General features: G+C 42.6%; 1 protein-coding gene across 1 annotated transcript in view; it reads left to right on the forward strand.

Annotated features, from left to right (window-relative positions):
- Positions 1-20,537, forward strand: part of USH2A (usherin) — a 3,586,186-nt gene that overhangs the window by 974,686 nt on the left and 2,590,963 nt on the right. The window contains exon 18 of the mRNA XM_069233891.1: positions 239-511. Within this exon, the coding sequence (XP_069089992.1) occupies positions 239-511 (273 nt within the window). The remainder of the gene's footprint in view (positions 1-238; positions 512-20,537) is intronic.

The following is a 20,537-nucleotide window of genomic DNA, read 5'->3' on the forward strand; positions in this document are numbered from 1 at the left end:
CACTCTCTTCAGCAAGTGGAAAGGGAGACAGACCCATCTTACATGTGCACTAAACTTGAAAGACGATTTGTTAGTGATCTAATAGTGTTGCAAGTTGATACAAGCAACAACCAAGCTTAAGGAACGTTTAAATTTCAACTTTGCATAAGAATTGACTGAAATGTTCTACTTAACTGGGCGGATTTGTTATTTTCAGAATTCATATTGAGTGTTTGTAAATTATTTTGCTTACTTTCAGGAATAATTATTCGATATGAAATTTACATGAGAGGAGTTTTGCAGTCAGATGGCCAACGTGTTCCTTCTGAGAAAAGGGTCTTCCAAGGTAGTGGATGGCTCAGTCCACATCCAGTTGCAGAATCGGCCAATGAAAATGCATTAAAACCTCCACCAACTAGCACAAATGTTACAGATTTGGAGCCATGTACGGAGTATGAGTTCCGTATTTTAGTAGTGAATATGGCTGGCAGTACATTTTCAGAATGGATTACCACAAGAACTTCAGAAGCAGGTAAAAATCTTATAATAATTAACAGAATCTCAGTATTTTTATGTGTAAGATAGTAAGATAGATTGTAAATAGATGTGTTTTTCTGCATGCTGAAATCTCTTCAAAAAGTACATTCTAAGTTACTTTATGTGCAGTAGCCTTGTTACATCAAGTCTTTCACTGCATGCAAAATTGAGCAGTATCAATGTGAATTGTGGGGATTTTGTTAATCCTTGTCTTAAAACATTTGTGTTGTTGTTTATTTGTAAAGTTCTTTGATTTATTTATTTATGGATACTTTTTGCACACATCAGTCCAAGAAGCCATTGGAATATTTAACAGAGGTCAGTCCCTAGTACGCCTAAACAGAGTAGCATTACTTGTTAGGTCCGGCTACAGTCAACTATCTTGGTAGTGTTAGCACGTCGGTCCTTAATAAGTAAACTTACAGGGGGAGACGCGTACAGGTTGTTGAACCTTTTGATTCGGATAAGGTGTTCTTACCATAGTTTCAGCACAGAATCAATAATCGACACACAATAATCAATAACCATTAGTCAAATCAATAATCAATCAAGTAAGTAAAATTCACACACCATGACTCTTCAGTCATGAATAACCACACCTTTAAGTATAAGTTTAGGAAGTTTATTTCCCTTCCGTTAACAATATTAAGTCATGAATCTTAATCATCAACTCAAATCAAACTATTTTAATAATGCTTGTTAATCAGCCAGTTGTAGAAAACATGATCTAATCAAAGCTTGAATCAAAAGACATTCTAAGGCATCAACACATGACATTAGTAAAACCCATTTCAGCAAAATTATGATGTCCATCAAGTTCAGCAAAATAGTCTGTCAACCATTTGTCTCTACAATTTGTCAGTTGTCATGTGAGTAACCTCAACTAACACAGATTAGAATCAGCATGTGAGGCTTCATGCAAAACAATTTAGAATACAAATTTGGAAAAACATCTACCTAAAGAAATGTATTAAGCCAGCGCAGTTGGTACCTAGAAAGAAAAGGCATAAAAATGCAATGCAGTCATTATCATATCTACCTATCCACGGTATGGGTCAGCAAGCAGAATCAGTCTTCATCCTCAGGTCATCAATCGATGAGCAAAACATCGGGCTCTCAGTCAGAGAGTATGAGCCCAATGACAGAATCTCAAATCTCTTCTTCTCAATATCTCAGTAAATCTGAATCTCCCAATCTGAATCTGGTCTTCTCTGTCACGTTGTTATATCAAAGTTCCCCAAACTATCCCACAATTTCCAATTGGTCAATTAATCGTACGTTATTACTCTGCCTAATGATGTCCATATACCAAATCTATGAATTCTAATATTTCACAGTTCACATGTCGTTGATTGGTTCACTTTACAATGTTCCCATCATCCGGCTAGTCAGGTATCAATTTTGTTGCATCTTTGTCTCCAGTCAGTATCTTCATTGTTCGCGTCCTGGAAAAGAACCCTTTGCAGATTTTACACATGAATTGTTACTGTGCGAGAGCTCTCATCACCTGTCCGTCGGTTCCCATAGAAAGTTTCTGCTAAGCATTTTATTAAAACAATGAGCATTTCACAGTTAGTTCAGCTTCTGCATGAGGCCTGGCAAACTAGGCCAAGACACTCACTAAGTTAAGGCCTACTATTAATAAGCAATAACATAATTCATAACCCTTAATATGACATATTACTACATTAATCTAATACATTTCAATATTTCATGTGAATTGGTTATATTTTAGTACATTTTGTGAACACTGATGGCCATTCTTCCAGGTCATATTTTCAAACGTGAACATTATGTTCTACGTTATTCATTTTTCTACATAAGTCATTATTCAAAGTACATAAACACTCATTAAAAATTTCTAATTAAGACATCTGCTTCCGCAGTAGTAAACCTCATGCTATAAAATCTTCAAAAAAGCACAATAAGTACAGAGAGTGAATTTTGGACAGCCCCTCGGCAATTGGTTTATATTTCTTTTTTATGATTTTGCCATTGTTTGCATGGGCTTTCCATCAAGGTCATGACATTTTGTGAGTGGTTACATTGTTTGATTTGTGTTCCGTTTAGGTTTTGATGATGGGGCATCAACATGTCCTTCTATTAGACTAGCATTTTTTTGCGAGAAGTATGTTAATGCTCTGTGGTAGAACGTTTGACATTCTCTGCAAATTGTGCCACTTTCCCTCACAGGAATATAAGGAAATTCATTGATTTGATCAACGTTTGGCATTTTCAGGGCATTTCGGGTTAGAAAAAGTATTGTGATCCATACAAGCCATATCACTATGGACCCAATGCACCCAGGTATTTACTTTTCAAAAATGTCAGGGATTCGTAGGTTACCTTGAGTACAGGCATGTGTCGATTTATTTCTGTAAAATCGATCTGTCGAATAACTTTTTTTTAAAAGAGTACAGGCATACTACTGACTCGAATACCACAGTTACTCCCATCCCACAAACTGATTTAATTCAAATCTAACTTTTTTGGATTTAAAGTGTGTATTTTGGGGCATTTCCTGCCTCATGCAATCGGACCACTCACCTACAAGTGAATCATAAGACATTTGTTATTATCTATTAAGCTTCTTGATATGTTTGGCTTCTATATGCAAGTCAGTGTGCCGAACAGAACGCAGTTTGTAAAACACCCTCAGAATTACCTTACATTAAGAAAACTGGCATGAATAACCCCAATTCCCAAACTCTGTTACTTGGCCACATTTCAGAATTTTTTTAATAATCAGGATTTAACTTATGAATTGGTGCAGTATGCTACTTTGCAACCTGAAAAGTCAAATGGATGTAATTATATATTGCTTCAGTAGATATATTTTTTCATTTATTCACTTCCTTAGGAAAACCGTGAGCGATCTACAAAAATGAGCCACTGCTGAATTCAGAATCTCAGCTGTTTTTGTGTGTTTTTTTGGGTTCGTTACTTAGCTCCTTCTCTTAACATGCTGTAAGTAGGTAGGAACCACAAAAGTGGAAATATTGACCACCACCTAGAGAATTGCAAAAACTGTTGTGAGAAAAAGGTCTTTTTAAAAATAATTCGGCCTTTTTCTTAAGCCAGGGAAGACAATGATTTAAGCATAGCAAACCTTTTATTGATTCTTTTCCTAAATAAAAAAAACATGCTTTCTTTACCAGCATTTTTGCCCAATTCTAAAAAGATGCATGTTTGGGCTAATTTCTCGCTTCCTAGTGGGGAAATCTACAAACCCTGGTTACCTTTACAGTACCTAACATATGGAAAAAGTTATGAAGGATTTCATACTGAATAGCGCTTAATATCAAAAGAGGACTTAGCACGGGGGTGTAAGCCTCAGCACTTAAAGGGTCAATGGACACAGGTCAGAGGACAGTGTGTATCATACTAAATTGAACCAATCACGATTAGTTGGTTGACTCTAAAATAGATAAATGGAAATTTGAAACCCGAATCAATATCAGCTATGAATTTTGGAGAATGTATAAATTATGTACATTTCAGCTGTGCTCAGGGAGTCAATTTTCTATAAAATGTGAATTATGTGGCTTAGTTGGTTTATCATACCTTGGCATACCTGTATAAGTTCAATTTAAATCTACCTGATCAATGATCTAATAGTCTAGGAAAACTACAGATAGTTGGCTTGAAATAATGTGAGAATGCAGAGGGCATACTAATCACTAAAAGTTAAGTTTGTCAGATTTGTAAATGCTTCAGAAATTAAACTCTCTAGAACCTCTACTATTGTTAATTGGCAGCATCAGGTCCATTTGAACTTCAGCACACCTGAATGTATGTGGTGGTTTGCTTCTAGGGTGGAACGCAGATCTTTAATTTTTGGGTTGTGTAAAAGAGCGTCCCATGAAATTATGAACTGTGGTTAACCAAAAGGAAGAATCTATACAAATTGGAAGAAAGGTCAGGAAGAAGGAATGTGTTTCAATGAAAATTTGAGTGGACTTGCATTCCAGAGTAATAACTGTCGAGTTATTGCCTTAATGTTGTAATATTTTGGCTTTTGTTTGTTTTGATGCATCTTGTGCTAGGAAAATAACACTAAATGCATAGAAGTAGCCCACAACAGTTCACTTTCTTTGTCCATTATTCTGGGCTCCTCTGGTAGGATATGTGCTCCAATCACTCTTAATTTACTCAAGCTTGCATAATTGCATATGTTCGTATCACAATTAATTAAATTACTCTAATTATTCCAACGTAATTAAAATTTCTCCAAGGCCTAGTGCACATATAGACATAGGAGTACAGTGCATGGTAAAAAAACATAAAGGCAATGAGTAATAATAGAGGAAGATGAGTTATGAACAGTTCATGTCAAACTACTTCATTTGCTCCAACACAGATAAATCATCAGGCTTCGGTCTCCCAAGCAAGCAGTATCTATTTTTAAAAAAATAATATAAAAAGGGGTAAAAGTCTTCACAATTGTGTGGCACTTTTTTTGCTTTCTTGATGACTGACCTTTCTCTGTTTTGATTTCATTGAGAGAATCTCAGCTTGGATATCAAAGTGCGACCCTCAATCCAGTTTCTTTGGAGTTTCAGAAAATGTTGAAAATGTCTCTTTCGTAGATTGTCTTGCAGTGACTTAGGATGGAAGCTTTTGTATTGAAATGGACTGTTAAGATCTGTAGGTGGTTGAAAAGTTTCAGTTATTAATTGGCCATCCCTAGTTATGATTTTCAGGTTTGGAAAATCAAAGTGCTTTGATTGGAGCAACTGGAAGTAAACTGTTAAAACTAATACTGTTGTTTAATTTAGTAGCTCACCAGTTTTGCTACTATATAGGGCCTCCACATCAAAAGAGTTCAATAAATGTGTTGTACTCTCAAAGACAAAAATTTTCAAGCAGTTGACAACACCCTGTGTTTTTAGGGTCGAGCCTGCGTCGCATGCGCTTGCGCATGCGTATCGCTGGCAAGACGCTTTAGGAATTAGAAAAGGGCTTGGATCCCCGTCCACGTCAAGTCAGTGTCTTTCATTGGTTCGTGGGCTTGCCTGTTAAAATCTGCTTGCTTTCATTAGTGGAAGGCACGCATACGTCAGACCAAGTACAGAAAACATGCGTGGCTCGCTGGCTCCCATCAGGTTTGTGGACTACTTTTTCTCTATTTTCGCAGCGTGATCTCGCTTGGCAGAAGTCGCGCCCTTTGCATAATATCGACCCTGTTACATAGTTAATTGCATTTTTGCCAGTTATGTACATAATTGCACTTTTGCCGATAGGTTTCACTACAAGTGAACTGTAGCAGCGCAATCGTGCTGTTTCTTTCTTTCACCATGGCAAGAAAAATCTGGTTGGGAGTTTACAACTGGTAATAGCTGTAACTCGGACAAATGCATAGTGCATTGCAAACGCTTGTTTTAAAAATGTTTTAAAAATTATTTTTAATTGTAACTGTGCATCGAATACAGAGTAACCCTAGATAATTGGCATTGCAACACTCATGACTTTTACACATCTCAGACATTGCTCAGTTATGCACTGATCTACATCATATTCATTCAGAATATCACCCGTCTTCTACTACTAGTATGATTGCCAATCAATTCTCCTGCAGGATAGCACATCTGGTACAGAAGTGCTCTGCTACATCTTCCCACCTGCATCCACTTAGGACACTTCCGTTACATGTTGGTCTTGTCACATCGACCCCAAACCTTTTCAGTTTTTTTCATGCATCCCCTGCCCTTTTATATCTCTCTCTCCAATAACCTGTATTATTCCATACCCAATACCCAGTCTCGATAACGGGGTGGAGGGTGTCCCATTTCTGGACAATATGTAATTTGGCCACCATTAAGCCCATATTAATCAAGATCTTTTGGCCACGTCTTAGATCTGTGGGGCCCCAAATACCATGAATGGCAAGCCGACGTTGTAAGTCCAGGGGCATCCCAACTGCTTCCCTCAGTGAGTCACACACCTGGTCCCACAATGAACGCAAGTTGGGGAGCTCCAGATCAAATGCCGTAGTGTGCCTTACACCCCACAACCTTGCAAGCATAATGCATTCACTGCTTTTCCTATTTTATTAAGCAGTACCCTGGTGCAATATGTCCTAGGCAGTTTTTTTAATTTGGCTTACTCAGTAGCTTGCCTTTATCACAGCTGCTGCAGGGAATCCAAGAGCCTTTTGCCAGTCCTTATCATCTAGCTCCCCCAAAATCCTGTTCCCATCTTCCCTTCAGCCGTGTATGAGGGGACCCTGTGTATTTTTTCATAAGTGTAATGTATGTTAGGGAGATGCATTTTTTCCTTATTCTGCTATGCAGCAACCGCCCCTCTTGCGGGGATTCCGCTTGTCTTTCTTCGTGCAGCGTGTGCCTCAACTGTCTGTATTGCAGCCATTGCGTCGCTGGCAATGCAGTATCCTACCTGCAAGTGTTCAAACGAGACCATTCCATTTGTATCCCAGACATCAGCAAGTATGGAAAGGCCTATAATATCCCATTCCCGAAAACCCTGGAATGTGGCCGTCTGAGGCAACTTGTTCCCCTCCCATTGTGGTGTTTTGGGGGGTCAGTCAGTTGTCCCACTTTATTTTCCTGTGTAAACTAGACCAGACCTCTACTACTAACTTAGTCATTTGTCCCGTTTTCACATCCAGCTTTTCCCCATACATTGCATGAAGGTAGCTCCTGTCACCTATACCTTTCATATCTAACCGTAAAGACAGGTCATCTCAGTCAAAGTAGGCCATTCATTAACCACCTAAACCTGTGCCACTTCATAATATTTCCTCATGTTGGGAAGGGCTATGCCGCCATCACATTTGCTGCTCTGTAAAACCTTCATTCCAAACAGAGGCTGCTCCCCCGCCCACAGTAACAATCCGATCATCCTATCTACACCGGAGAAGAAAGTGTTCAGAATTTTATATGAGCAGGTTTGGAAGATGGTACAATTTTGGTACAATTATTTTCAACATAGCAGTCCTGCCTAGAAGTGATAGAGGCAGCTTATGCAAATGTCTCACATCCCCTTGTAGTCGCGAAATCATTGATGACAGGTTTGCGTCATAGTGTATGGTTGCACTCCTAGCGATCCATGTCCCAAGCTATTTGAATGTTTGTGGTCCTACCCATAGTGGAAGAGTCATCACTTCCATCTGCACCAATCCAGCCACTGAAAATATCAGGGACTTCTGCCAGTTGACCCCTAATCCTGAGTATCTACTTAGTGTCTGAAATATGTCATTTAGTTGAGCAAGCAACTTCACCGGGTTTGTTAGGTTGAGTAATATGTCATCAGTGTACAGGGAAATCTGCTCCTCCCACCTCCTGCCTCCCAGCCAACTCAACATCCGGGTGTCCACCCGCAGCCATGCCGACAGCTCTTCTGTCACCAGCGCAGACAGCATTGGTGACAATGGGCACCCCTTTCTGGTGCCCTTACCTATCAGGAATGTTTGGGAAATGCAGCCATTGATTTTGGCTCTTGCCCTAGGTCTATTATATCCACCTAATAAATTTAGGGCCAAATCCCATTTTTGCCAGAGTCCCAAGCAGACAGTGCCTCTCCAATGAACCAAATACCTTGTTCACATCCAAAGACACTATCATTCTCGGATCACGTAGTCTCTCAACATCTGCAATGTTATTGTGCAAGCGTCTCAAATTCAGTTTAGTTGAGTGACCTGGCATTAATCCATTCTGGTCTGAGTGCAGTAGATCAGCCATTGCTACACGCAATCTTGTAGCTAACGCTTTTGTAAGGATTTTGGTGTCTACGTTGATCAACAATATTGACTTATATGACACACATTTATCACAGAGTTTCTCATCCTTTAGTAGAAGCACATCTGTTGCAGCCTTGTAAGCAGCATGTAGATGGTAAGATGTGTGTCTGGATATCCTATGAAAAAGTTATATAGGCAGTCCCTTCGATCCAGGGACCTTAGCTGTCTGAATTTGCACCAGTGCTTGTGTCACCTCCACTATCGATAATTCAGCCTCCAGTGCCGCCCCCTGTTCTGATATGAGGCAGTGCACTGGGTAGTCATTAGCAAACTCTAGCACCTCCTCCTCAGGGACCAAGAGCTTGGTGCTACTGAATTGCTCCATATATGTCACAAAAGCTTCTACAATCTGCTCACTACTTGTCACCCTCTCCCCAGTGTCCAAGGCAAGTTCTCTCACTTGCAATCCCTCTCTTTCTTTACTACCAATCCACACCAGCAGTTTCCCTACCTTATCCCCAGCTTCATAAATCTGCCGCAGTTTAGCATTGTAAGGCATTTTTACCTTATTTCTCACCACTATATGGTACTTGTCCCTTTTTAATTTCATCTCCTTTTTCAGTGGGGGAGTGGGATTTGTCACATATTCCCTCTTTAATTGCATCAACTCTGCCTCTAAGTGAGTCAACCTGCCATGCTGTTTCCTTCTCTCTCTCTCACTTCACCCAATATAATTGCCCCTCTAATGGTGACCCTATGCTTCCGTAGTATGTAGTATAGCTTTGTTCTTATTGTGATGTATTTAGAATCCTGAGGCATTCAATTAAATCCTCCTGAGGCATTCGATTAAATCCTCGTTCCACCGTGTTCAGTTATTTTCGGTGGAGTGCGGAGCTTATCGGAAGCCTCAGTCGTGGGTTCCTACTTTACTGTCATCTTTTGGAATAAACCTTTATTTGGTTCCCAAACATACTGCATCTGGATGTCTGGTGTTTCACGATATTCCCCACTACAGCTTCCCACTGTGTAATATGACTCAGCACAGACCCCTTGTTTTCCTCAAAATAAAATACAATTTAGTAGATTTATCTAGTCTCCAGGCCTCTTGCTTGTCAGTGAGGTCCCAGGATTCCATCCTCTACTCTTGGAGGAGTTTTCAATTCTTCGTTAAGTAAATTACTTGCAGAGGTGAACGGTCACTAATCCCTTGTGCTAGGAAGTGGGCATCTGTGAATTTATGTAGCATATCCCCAGTGATGAAAAAATAATCAATGCTGCATTGCACAATGTTTGCATGGGATTGGAATGAGTAGCCCTTATCTTACCATCCAAATGTCACACAGTCCCATTGCCTGTACAAATCCTTCCAATTTTTCCCTTGTTGCATCCCCTTTCTGTCTGGTATTTTGTCTGCCTAAGTGAGTATTGAAGGCTAAGTTAAAGTCTCTCTCAGGGATCACCAGTGTTTGAGGTGCCTCCATCAGGATATTCCCTATCTTTACCAACATCTCTAAATGCAATCCTGGCGGGGCATACATATTTACCACCATAATTATCTTATGTTCCAAGTCCCCTGTCAGGGCAGTGTAACAGCCACCAGTGTCTGTCCACATACGGGATATATGTAGCGGCAAGAATCTCCAATAGACAATCACCACTTCCTTGGAGCCCGATGCATGGTGAGAAAAGCAAGCCATCTTATATCTCCCCTTCCCCAGGCAACGGTGTTGATCCTCTAAAAGATGCATTTTCTGCATGAATACTATGTCAGCTTTGTATATATTAAGGGGCTTTCACAACCAGGACTTGGTTCACCTTATTTCCCAGGCTGTTAACTTTCTATGTGAGTAGTGTCAGTTGTTGTGTTTGCATCTTGGTGGATTGAAATCCCTTACCTCCCCCTCTCCTGCCTCGGCGTCCTGGCCTTCTGTCTTCTGCCATAGTGTAGTGATACTCTAATGCTGCATAAACTTCCCCTATAACTCCTCACCCTAGCTTATCGTGGGATGATCCTAAAACTGACCACTTCCCCTATTCACGGTATGTTTACAGATACCCTGTGTTTTTTATGAAAGGTGCCATTTTTGCCATCAGTGATCTTAAACAGTAGTTACTGGAAGTGGAGAGGGGCTTGAGCAATTAATCAATACCACACACAGTTGGTCAGCCAGGAGGTGGTCTCCTTGGTTTATGAACTATAGGGAGAATATAAAAATAAATAGTTTTGGATTTGATTTAACCAGAAACTCTGCCTCATGTTTAGTTATTGCCTCTGGCATATTCTGCCTCAAAAAACATAGATTTAATGGTATTACCAAGTGTGGATGTAGATCTTCAAAATGATTTCACATCCCAGTCTGAAAGTAACCTTATGCACTGATTTCTATAATCTTCAGTGGATAAGATAACAATGGCTTGACCTTTGTCGGCCTTATAAAAAAAATGTCTGCCCCATAAATAAATCTTGAAAAGCATTGTTTTCCTTGTATAAGTCCTGAAGTCTCCCAATTTCCTTTATGTAGGAAAAAGTCCCTTTTTTACCCTTTTGTATTTTCATCTCCACTTTTTGCTAGATTGTATTGTTGTTTTTTGCCTCTGTGCACAGGGACTGTGTTAACCAGGCCCCAGAGCATGTGCTCTTACCCTTAGAACACATCTGTTAGAACTGACATCCTTGGCATGGTATTCTTGCAGACCTTTTGCCCTCATTCTCCTATTTTGTGGTAAATTAGTTTTTGTTGACTTTAGGACTCTGTAACAAATTCACCCCTGCTAACCAGTAGTAACATTCTTATGCTCTTTCCTTAAACATGATACAGTTGGCAGACACCTAATTGGCACATTTAAGTTACTTATAAGTTCCAAGTAAATGGTACTACATGTACAAAGGCCCTGTAAATTAAATGCTACAAGTAAACTGCAGCACACCTTGCTCCACCCACTAAAGCAGTAATGTAAAACACTTCTCAGGCCTGATAACTGCAGCCTGTAGTGTAACTTTAAACTGCTACTTCAACCTGGAAAATGTATTCTCTCTAATAGGGAAGTTGGATTTTAAGTTATTATTCTGAAAATGCTAATTTTAGGACGGTTGTCATTTTTCTGCCTAAACCAAATATGCCTTTCTGTCAGTTTCCAGGGTCCCATGACCTGAATGGCTGTCCTGGTGTTTGTTGTATATTCCTTCCAGGCATGGGGACAAAAAGGGCCTCAGTGTAGTGGTAAATGGCTGGGGAGGAGTTGTGCCACACCCTGATTACACTACTTTAAAAAACAAGGGAAACCCATGGGTACTTAGGGACCAGGGGTCAAAGCATTTATAAACAGAGCAACAGTCCCTCAAATATCCCATTAAAACTCAATAAAATACATGCTCAATATACAAATATAAAAAAGTAAAACTATTTATTTAAATTCAAGGCCATTGTAGTGGGGAGCCACAGGCACAGAAAAATAACATACAACATGTAAGAAACAACCATGAAAAAACAAAATACAAATACTTAGACATTGTATATGTGACAGAAATTGCCAATTAGGAGATGGGGTCACAGTAGTACAGTATCCTTGCTCGTATATACTTAAATAATTGTGCAGAAACAGAGTCAGGGTACTCCAGTTGATCCCTTAGACCAATGCTGGGATCATCATCAAGACATGGGATCTATAACTGAGATAAGAGGATTACAGAACACATAACCCTAATACCTGCTGAAGTAAAAATCTAGAAAGAAAAAGTATAAGCAAGAAAAAGAGGGGGGGGGAGAAAGAAGGGGAAAGAAGAAAAGAGAAAAATAATTTAATTAATGGCATATAGGTAAAATCATCCAAGAGTTCAAAACATGCCACCCTGTGCCAAAAACACATACAGTGGGTCATCATGATAAATAAAGAGGCTGTGATAATAAATACACTCATCAGCAATTCGAACTAAACCACGCTAGAAAGACTCTAGGGAGGAAATAAGCTAATAACAATACCGTAATACAATGCCACCTGTAGTCACAAGAGAAATCATGCACGTATGACAGAACCCATATATTTGTCTGATAACATATAGGCAAATGAGAAAGTGGCAATAATCAGCCAATGCAATGCGGCAAAGCCAACCCACCTCAATCAAAGGGTAGGTCAGACACTATGGCGACAACAATTACACCTGCACCCTAATTTGTGTGGTATGCAGTCTGAATGCAAATAACCAGTAAGTCCAGATATCAATTGGGAAAGCTATCCAGGACCAGTAGTATACTGAATGAACCCACTTACAAGAAAGTCAAATGGTGTGCAACAGGCATGCCGTAGAGAGTGGCAAAACCAACCCACCTCAGTCAAAGAGTAGGCTGGACAATATGGCACCAACAGTTATACTTGCACGCTAATTGGGGCAGTGTGCAACCTGAATGAAAGCAATAAATACCCAATAATTCCAGACATCAATTGGGAAAGCTCCCATAACCAATAGTATACCAAATCAACCCAATTACAAGAAAGTTGAATGGTGTGCACTGGGCATGCCATAGAAAGTAGGCCACGTGGGTGCGAGTGTGGTGAAGACGAGGTGGCAAGCATACCCACCCATGGCCGAGCAAAGAGCGTACTATAAATTGGATGGGTCCCTTGCCAGGGGTGGTGCGTATGAATCCTCAGGAAGGGGAGACCAGGAGTCTGGTTCTCAAGTGCTGGCAAAGCAGGAAATAACGTAATCGGCGGGGTGTGCAATGCATGAAAGAACCTCCGGAAGAATCCTGATAGCTCAGAAAGAATAATTTTTGCTGTGTTTCTTCTCCATGAAGTGGGCCACCAATGGTGCATTAGTCACTATGCAACCTAGACGACTTCTGTGCTGACAAATCCATATGCGTACCTTCCGTGTTGTTTGACCAATATAAGTCATATCACACAGAGAGGTAATAGCATATATAACATTTTCAGTATTGAAATTTGAAAACTCGTTTAACATGATTTTAATATTATTACACACTGTAAGGAAATGCCTCCTTGGCATGGTTACCCCCTGACTTTTTGCCTTTGCTGATGCTATGTTTTGAATTGAAAGTGTGCTGAGGCCTGCTAACCAGGCCCCAGCACCAGTGTCCTTTCCCTAACCTGTACTTTTGTATCCACAATTGGCACACCCTGGCACCCAGATAAGTCCCTTGTAAATGGTACCCCTGGTACCAAGGGCCCTGATGCCAAGGAAGGTCTCTAAGGGCTGCATCATGTCTTATGCCACCCTGGAGACCCCTCACTCAGCACAGACACACTGCTTGCCAGCTTGTGTGTGCTGGTGAGAACAAAACGAGTAAGTCGACATGGCACTCCCCTCAGGGTGCCATGCCAGCCTCTCACTGCCAATGCAGGTATAGATAAGTCACCCCTCTAGCAGGCCTTACAGCCCTAAGGCAGGGTTCACTATACCATAGGTGAGGGCACCAGTGCATGAGCACTGTGCCCCTACAGTGTCTAAACAAAACCTTAGACATTGTAAGTGCAGGGTAGCCATAAGAGTATATGGTCTGGGAGTCTGTTACACACGAACTCCACAGCACCATAATGGCTACACTGAAAACTGGGAAGTTTGGTATCAAACTTCTCAGCACAATAAATGCACACCGATGCCAGTGTACATTTTATTGTAAAATACACCCCAGAGGGCACCTTAGAGGTGCCCCCTGAAACCTTAACCGACTATCTGTGTAGGCTGACTGGTTCCAGCAGCCTGCCACAACCGAGACATGTTGCTGGCCCCATGGGGAGAGTGCCTTTGTCACTCTGAGGCCAGTAACAAAGCCTGCACTGGGTGGAGATGCTAACACCTCCCCCAGGCAGGAGCTGTCACACCTGGCGGTGAGCCTCAAAGGCTCACCCCTTTGTGCCAGCACCGCAGGACACTCCAGCTAGTGGAGTTGCCCGCCCACTTTTGGCGGCAAGGCCGGAGAAAATAATGAGAATAACAAGGAGGAGTCACTGGCCAGTCAGGACAGCCCCTAAGGTGTCCTGAGCTGAAGTGACTCTAACTTTTAGAAATCCTCCATCTTGCAGATGGAGGATTCCCCAATAGGATTAGGGATGTGATCCCCTCCCCTTGGGGGGAGGCACAAAGAGGGTGTACCCACCCTCAGGGCTAGTAGCCATTGGCTACTAACCCCCCAGACCTAAACACGCCCTTAAATTTAGTATTTAAGGGCTTCCCTGAACCTAAGAATTTAGATTCCTGAAACTACAAGAAGAAGAGGACTGCTGAGCTGAAGAACCCCTGCAGAGGAAGAACAGAAGACACCAACTGCTTTGGCCCAGACGTACCGGCCTGTCTCCTGCCTTCCAAAGAAACCTGCTCCAGCGACGCTTTCCAAGGGACCAGCGACCTCTGAATCCTCTGAGGACTGCCCTGCTTCAAGAAAGACAAGAAAATCCCGAGGACAGCGGCACTGCTCCAAAAGAACTGCAACTTTGTTTCAAGGAGCAGATTTAAAGACCCCTGCAACTCCCCGCAAGAAGCGTGAGACTTGCAACACTGCACCCGGCGACCCCGACTCGACTGGTGGAGAACCAATACCTCAGGGAGGACCCTCCGGCGACTCCGAGACTGTGAGTAACCAAAGTTGTCCCCCCTGAGCCCCCACAGCGACGCCTGCAGAGGGAATCCCGAGGCTCCCCCTGACCGCGACTGCCTGAACCTAATTTCCCGACGGCTGGAAAAGACCCTGCACCCGCAGCCCCCAGCACCTGAAGGATCGGAACTTCTGTGCAGGAGTGACCCCCAGGAGGCCCTCTCCCTTGTCCAGGTGGTGGCTACCCCGAGGAGCCCCCCCTTGCCTGCCTGCAACGCTGAAGAGATCCCTTGATCTCTCATTGAAAACCATTGTAAACCCGACGCGTGTTTGCACACTGCACCCGGCCGCCCCCGCGCTGCTGAGGGTGTACTTTTTGTGCTGACTTGTGTCCCCCCCGGTGCCCTACAAAACCCCCCTGGTCTGCCCTCCGAAGACGCGGGTACTTACCTGCTGGCAGACTGGATCCGGGGCACCCCCTTCTCTCCATTGAAGCCTATGTGTTTTGGGAACCTCTTTGACCTCTGCACCTGACCGGCCCTGAGCTGCTGGTGTGGTAACTTTGGGGTTGTTCTGAACCCCCAACGGTGGGCTACCTTGGACCAAAAACTGAAACCTGTAAGTGACTTACTTACCTGTGAAACCTAACAATACTTTACCTCCCCCAGGAACTGTGAAAATTGCACTAAGTGCCCACTTTTAAAACAGCTATTGTGTTTTATGTAAAAAGTATATATGCTACTGTAATTATTCAAAGTTCTTAAAGTACTTACCTGCAATACCTTTCAAATGAGATATTACATGTAGAATTTGAACCTGTGGTTCTTAAAATAAACTAAGAAAATATATTTTTTCTATAACAAAACCTATTGGCTGGATTTGTCTCCGAGTGTGTGTTCCTCATTTATTGCCTGTGTGTATGTACAACAAATGCTTAACACTACTCCTTTGATAAGCCTACTGCTCGACCACACTACCACAAAATAGAGCATTAGTATTATCTCTTTTTGCCACTATCTTACCTCTAAGGGGAACCCTTGGACTCTGTGCATACTATTCCTTACTTTGAAATAGTGCATACAGAGCCAACTTCCTACACACACACATTCTTTAATCTTAGTAGTGAACTGTCATACACTCCAGTTTCCACACCTAGAATGTCTCACAACGGGGGCAAGCCCCAGAAAGAGATTAATGTTGAGCTGGGCTTAGTCGTGGGTAGGTTTACTCTCACCAAGTGATCTTTTATGTTTTTTTTCCTCTGCGGAAAGCAAAAAGAGGACTTCAATTTTCAATTCACCCGCATTAAGGACTGGCCATTATTTACAAATGTGATTTTTCAATTGATTAGAGACAGGAGAAAAGGTAATAACACCTCCCAAGCGTTCATTGTTGTCTTTATTCTTGGGACTGAGCAGTACTTCTCTCAGGCAATACCAAGCCAGTTTAATTGATTGTTTGACTAGTCTACGTGGATAGCCCTTTGCATATGTTTTTTCGGCTAAAACATAACCCTCCTTGAAAAAATCTTATCTGAAAAAGCAATTTCTACTTATCTGGAGGCATTGGGAATATGGGAGGGAATCCCTGAGAGCACGAGGATGGTTAGTATTGTAAGTGGGTACCAGTACCAGTAGTCGCCCTCCCCCCCCCCCACAGGCCGGGCCAGATGCCCCAGGGCACAATCTTCAGCACACTACTGGCCTTGTGGAAGACAAAAAGACTGCAACTGCTGTTGAGACCCCTGAGGAGAACCTCCAAGGGCTGGACCTGCTCCCACTTGTACCCGTGACAAGAAAGGGGACTCCAGTGGTCAGTTGGCTATGGTCCTGTTAATCTACTGGGGGCACAAAAGCTTCAGGAAGCCCATTTTCCTAGAAGAGCCTAACTGACCTCTTTCAACTGGACCTCCCTTGGATCCTGAGTGTGGCTTCTACAGGAGTGAATCTAGGGCCCCTCCTCCCAGTACTGTCTTGAGACCTTAGATCCCTTGGTTGGTGTCAGAGTGTACTCCTCTTGCTTAACACTAAAACTTGGGACTTAGAAACAATTTTCTTGTGTTTTGCCTGGAAAACCCTTGATGGACCACGACCAAAAGCCAGCCAATCTGCCAGGGATGCATTGCCCTTGGGTCTGACTTTGCCACAGCTCCCGCTAAGTTCTACTCTCAGTGTTGGAATCTGTCAGTGCTGAGGCCTTCTCAGTTCCCATCTGCAATTTCATACTCTCAGCCATTGAAGGTAACCAGATCGATGCCCCACTGGGGTGTGAAAACTTGAACTTCCCCTATGCATCAGACTCCTTGTCATCCAGAAGACATTGAACTTCCTCTTTATCTGTAGCAGTAGACAGTAGCCCAGAAACCTCTTCTTATGCTCTCTCTGTAATAGGCTTCTCAAATAGAGCGGGGATTAACCATAACACTTGTTTTAGTCTCCTGTATCTCACAAAATGATGGATATGACTCCAGTTACCGAGATACAAGGCAATTTTCAAGTGGTGGAAGGTGGTGTAAGGATAGCTTGACTCACAGCCAAGGAGAAGCTCAGAATGATTTCTAACATGTAAACTAGTTTACCAACTACAACAGACTTCCACTTACTCTTCTGGATGTCTGGCCCTCATTTCTAGTCATGCTGAGTCCTTGGTGAGGAAATAAAGACCTTGGATTGGTGCATTGAAAAATATTGAGATCATTGTAATGCCCCATCCCTCAAAATATAATGTGATAGCAGTTGTTAGAAATGGGGTCTTTGGTTGACAGTCAGGTTACCCCCTGTTCAAGCAAGGACCCTCACTCTAGTCAGGGTAAAAGAGAATCACCCTCAGCTAACCCCTGCTTACCCCCTTGGTAGCTTGGCAGAGCAGTAGGCTTAACTTCAGAGCGCTAGGTGTAAAGTATTTGTACAACACACACAGTAACTTAATGAAAACACTACAAAAGGACACAACACCAGTTTAGAAAAATAGGAAATATTTATCTAAACAAAACAAGACCAAAACAACAAAAGTCCCACATACACAAGTCAAGTTATGAATTTTTAAAGATTAAACTCAAAAATAGCGCTTAGAAACAAAAATGCTTCGATGAGATGTTAACACGGCGTCGTGACGGAGTCGTTCCCAACAAGCCGACACCAGCGGCACCGGACACGGAGTCGTGTAGACCCCCAAGTACAGTACCTTTGGTGAAGAGTGAAAACAAGCCGATGCGCGAAGTCGGGGATCGCGGCGTCTGTGCGTAACGTTGAATCCGCGCACTTCGAGCGGCGTCGGTCACGACGTGGTGCGGCAACTTCCACGGAGTCGCGGACTTCTGCAGGGCTGCAACGGCGTTGGGCCTGCGAAGAGCGTCGCGTTCCAGCGAAGGTTACGGCGTCGGGTGCAGGCGGCGTCACCGGATTCAGCAGCGGCGTCGGTCCGGAGTCGTCCGAAGTCGGTTTCCTTGGATTTCCACCAGCTTTCCTTTCAAGGGCCCAGGGACTGGATAGGGCACCACTTGTCAGAGCAGGAGTCTCTCCAGAGACTCCAGGTGCTGGCAGAGAGAAGTCTTTGCTGTCCCTGAGACTTCAAACAACAGGAGGCAAGCTCTAACTCAAGCCCTTGGAGATTTCTTCACAAGATGGAAGGCACACAAAGTCCAGTCTTTGCCCTCTTACTCTGGCAGAAGCAGCACTGCAGGAAAGCTCCACAAAGCACAGTCACAGGCAGGGCTGCACTTCTTCCTCAGCTATCAGCTCTTCTCCAGGCAGAGGTTCCTCTTGGTTCCAGAAGTGTTTCTAAAGTCTGTAGATTTGGGTGCCCTTCTTATACCCATTTTAGTCTTTGAAGTCACCTTTCTTCAAAGGGGACTCACACCTACTTGTGAAATCCTGCCTTGCCCAGGCAAGGCCTCAGACAGACACCAGGGTTTTGAGTCTGCATTGTCAGAGGCAGACACAGTCCTTTCAGATGAGAGTGACCACTCCACCCCTCCCTCCTAGCAGAGATGGCTAATCAGGAAATGCAGGTTACACCCCAGCTCCCTTTGTGTCACTGTCCAGTGTGAGGTGAAAAACAACCCAACTGTCAAAACTGACCCAGACAGGGAATCCACAAACACGGCAGAGTCACAGAATGGTTTAAGCAAGAAAATGCTCACTTTCTAAAAGTGGCATTTTCAAACGCACAATCTCAAAATCAACTTTACTAAAATGTATTTTCAAATTGTGAGTTCAGGGACCCCAAACTCCACCTGTCCATCTACTCTCTAGGGGAATCTACACTTTAATCATTTTTAAAGGTAGCCCCCATATTACCCTATGAGAGATACAGGCCTTGCAACAGTAAAAAACAAAGTTGGCAGTATTTCACTGTCAGGACATATAAACCACATTACTATATGTCCTACCTTATCCATACACTGCACCCTGCCCTTGGGGCTACCTAGGGCCTACCTTAGGGGTGCCTTACATGTAAGAAAAGGGAAGGTTTAGGCCTGGCAAGTGGGTACACTTGCCAAGTCGAATTTACAGTGTAAAAATACACACACAGACACTGCAGTGGCAGTTCTGAGACATGATTACAGGGTTACTTGTGTGGGTGGCACAATCAGTGCTGCAGGCCCACTAGTAACATTTGATTTACAGGCTCTGGGCACCTCTAGTGCACTTTACTAGGGACTTAACAGTAAAACAAATATGCCAATCATGGAGAACCAATTACGTACACATTTTAAACAGAAGCACTTGCACTTTAGCACTGGTTAGCAGTGATAAAGTGCCCAGAGTAACAAAACAGTGAAATCAGAGTCCAGCACACATCAACAACCTGGGGAACAGAGGCAAAAAGTTAAGGGAGACCACGCCAAGGATGAAAAGTCTAACAGCAGTCCACACTAAAACAGACATTTCCAAAACATAATTGTTGGTATATTAAATTTAAAGGGATGCAAAATGTATTTGTACTCTATAGATTACTTTTCAAGACCGCTGACTCAACACCCTCAAAACAGCCTTGATTGTTCGCAGCCTTGATAACAAGATGGTGGACTACTGATGTGGGCCCAAAACAGGTCCATGGGTTTTATAATCCATGGAATTGTTATTGAGGCTGCAAGCTATGGGGATCATATCCAATGTGTGGTGTCTGCATCTTCAGTATTAATGCTGCAAACTCATGTGCCTATGATATGGCTATTCTCATAATATGTGGTCTCTGTATTAAAACACACTGTTTTTCGATTTCAGGGGTGTTGGGGGTTACCAAATCATGACCAGGGCTCGTTCACCCAGCAGCAAAATCTATTGTTTTATTTTTAGACAAACTTGGTAGGGCACCTTTGTGGTCATTCCACTAAGACCTTGAAGACGGGGTGAGTTTGCCCTCCCCCTTACGTGGCATTTCCTATTTTTTTCTTAGAACACAGAGACCATGTCCTTTAATGGCAGCTACAAGAGAAAATGTTCTTTTAAGGCCAGCCAATCGGATGTTTCAGGTTTGCGCTCTCCAGTTTGAACAGGATTTGTTCGTATTTTAATTTAGTTTGTGGATGGCCTTTGAAGCTGACTTCTATGACCATCTGTTGACTAACAATCCAAAGACCTCTATCTTTTTGTCACTTTCAAGTACGTGCCAAAACTGTGTTAAACATTAATTTCCCATAAATTACTGAATAGATTTACAACAGAGTAAGCGAAGGAGTGTCCATGAGTAACATTCAGCATTTATGTAAAGATTGGTGAAATAATGTTCAAACCTTTTTTAGGTTTCACCTGCACAGCTCTTGC

Source organism: Pleurodeles waltl, chromosome 5, assembly GCF_031143425.1.
Source record: "Pleurodeles waltl isolate 20211129_DDA chromosome 5, aPleWal1.hap1.20221129, whole genome shotgun sequence".
Lineage (NCBI taxonomy): Eukaryota > Metazoa > Chordata > Amphibia > Caudata > Salamandridae > Pleurodeles > Pleurodeles waltl.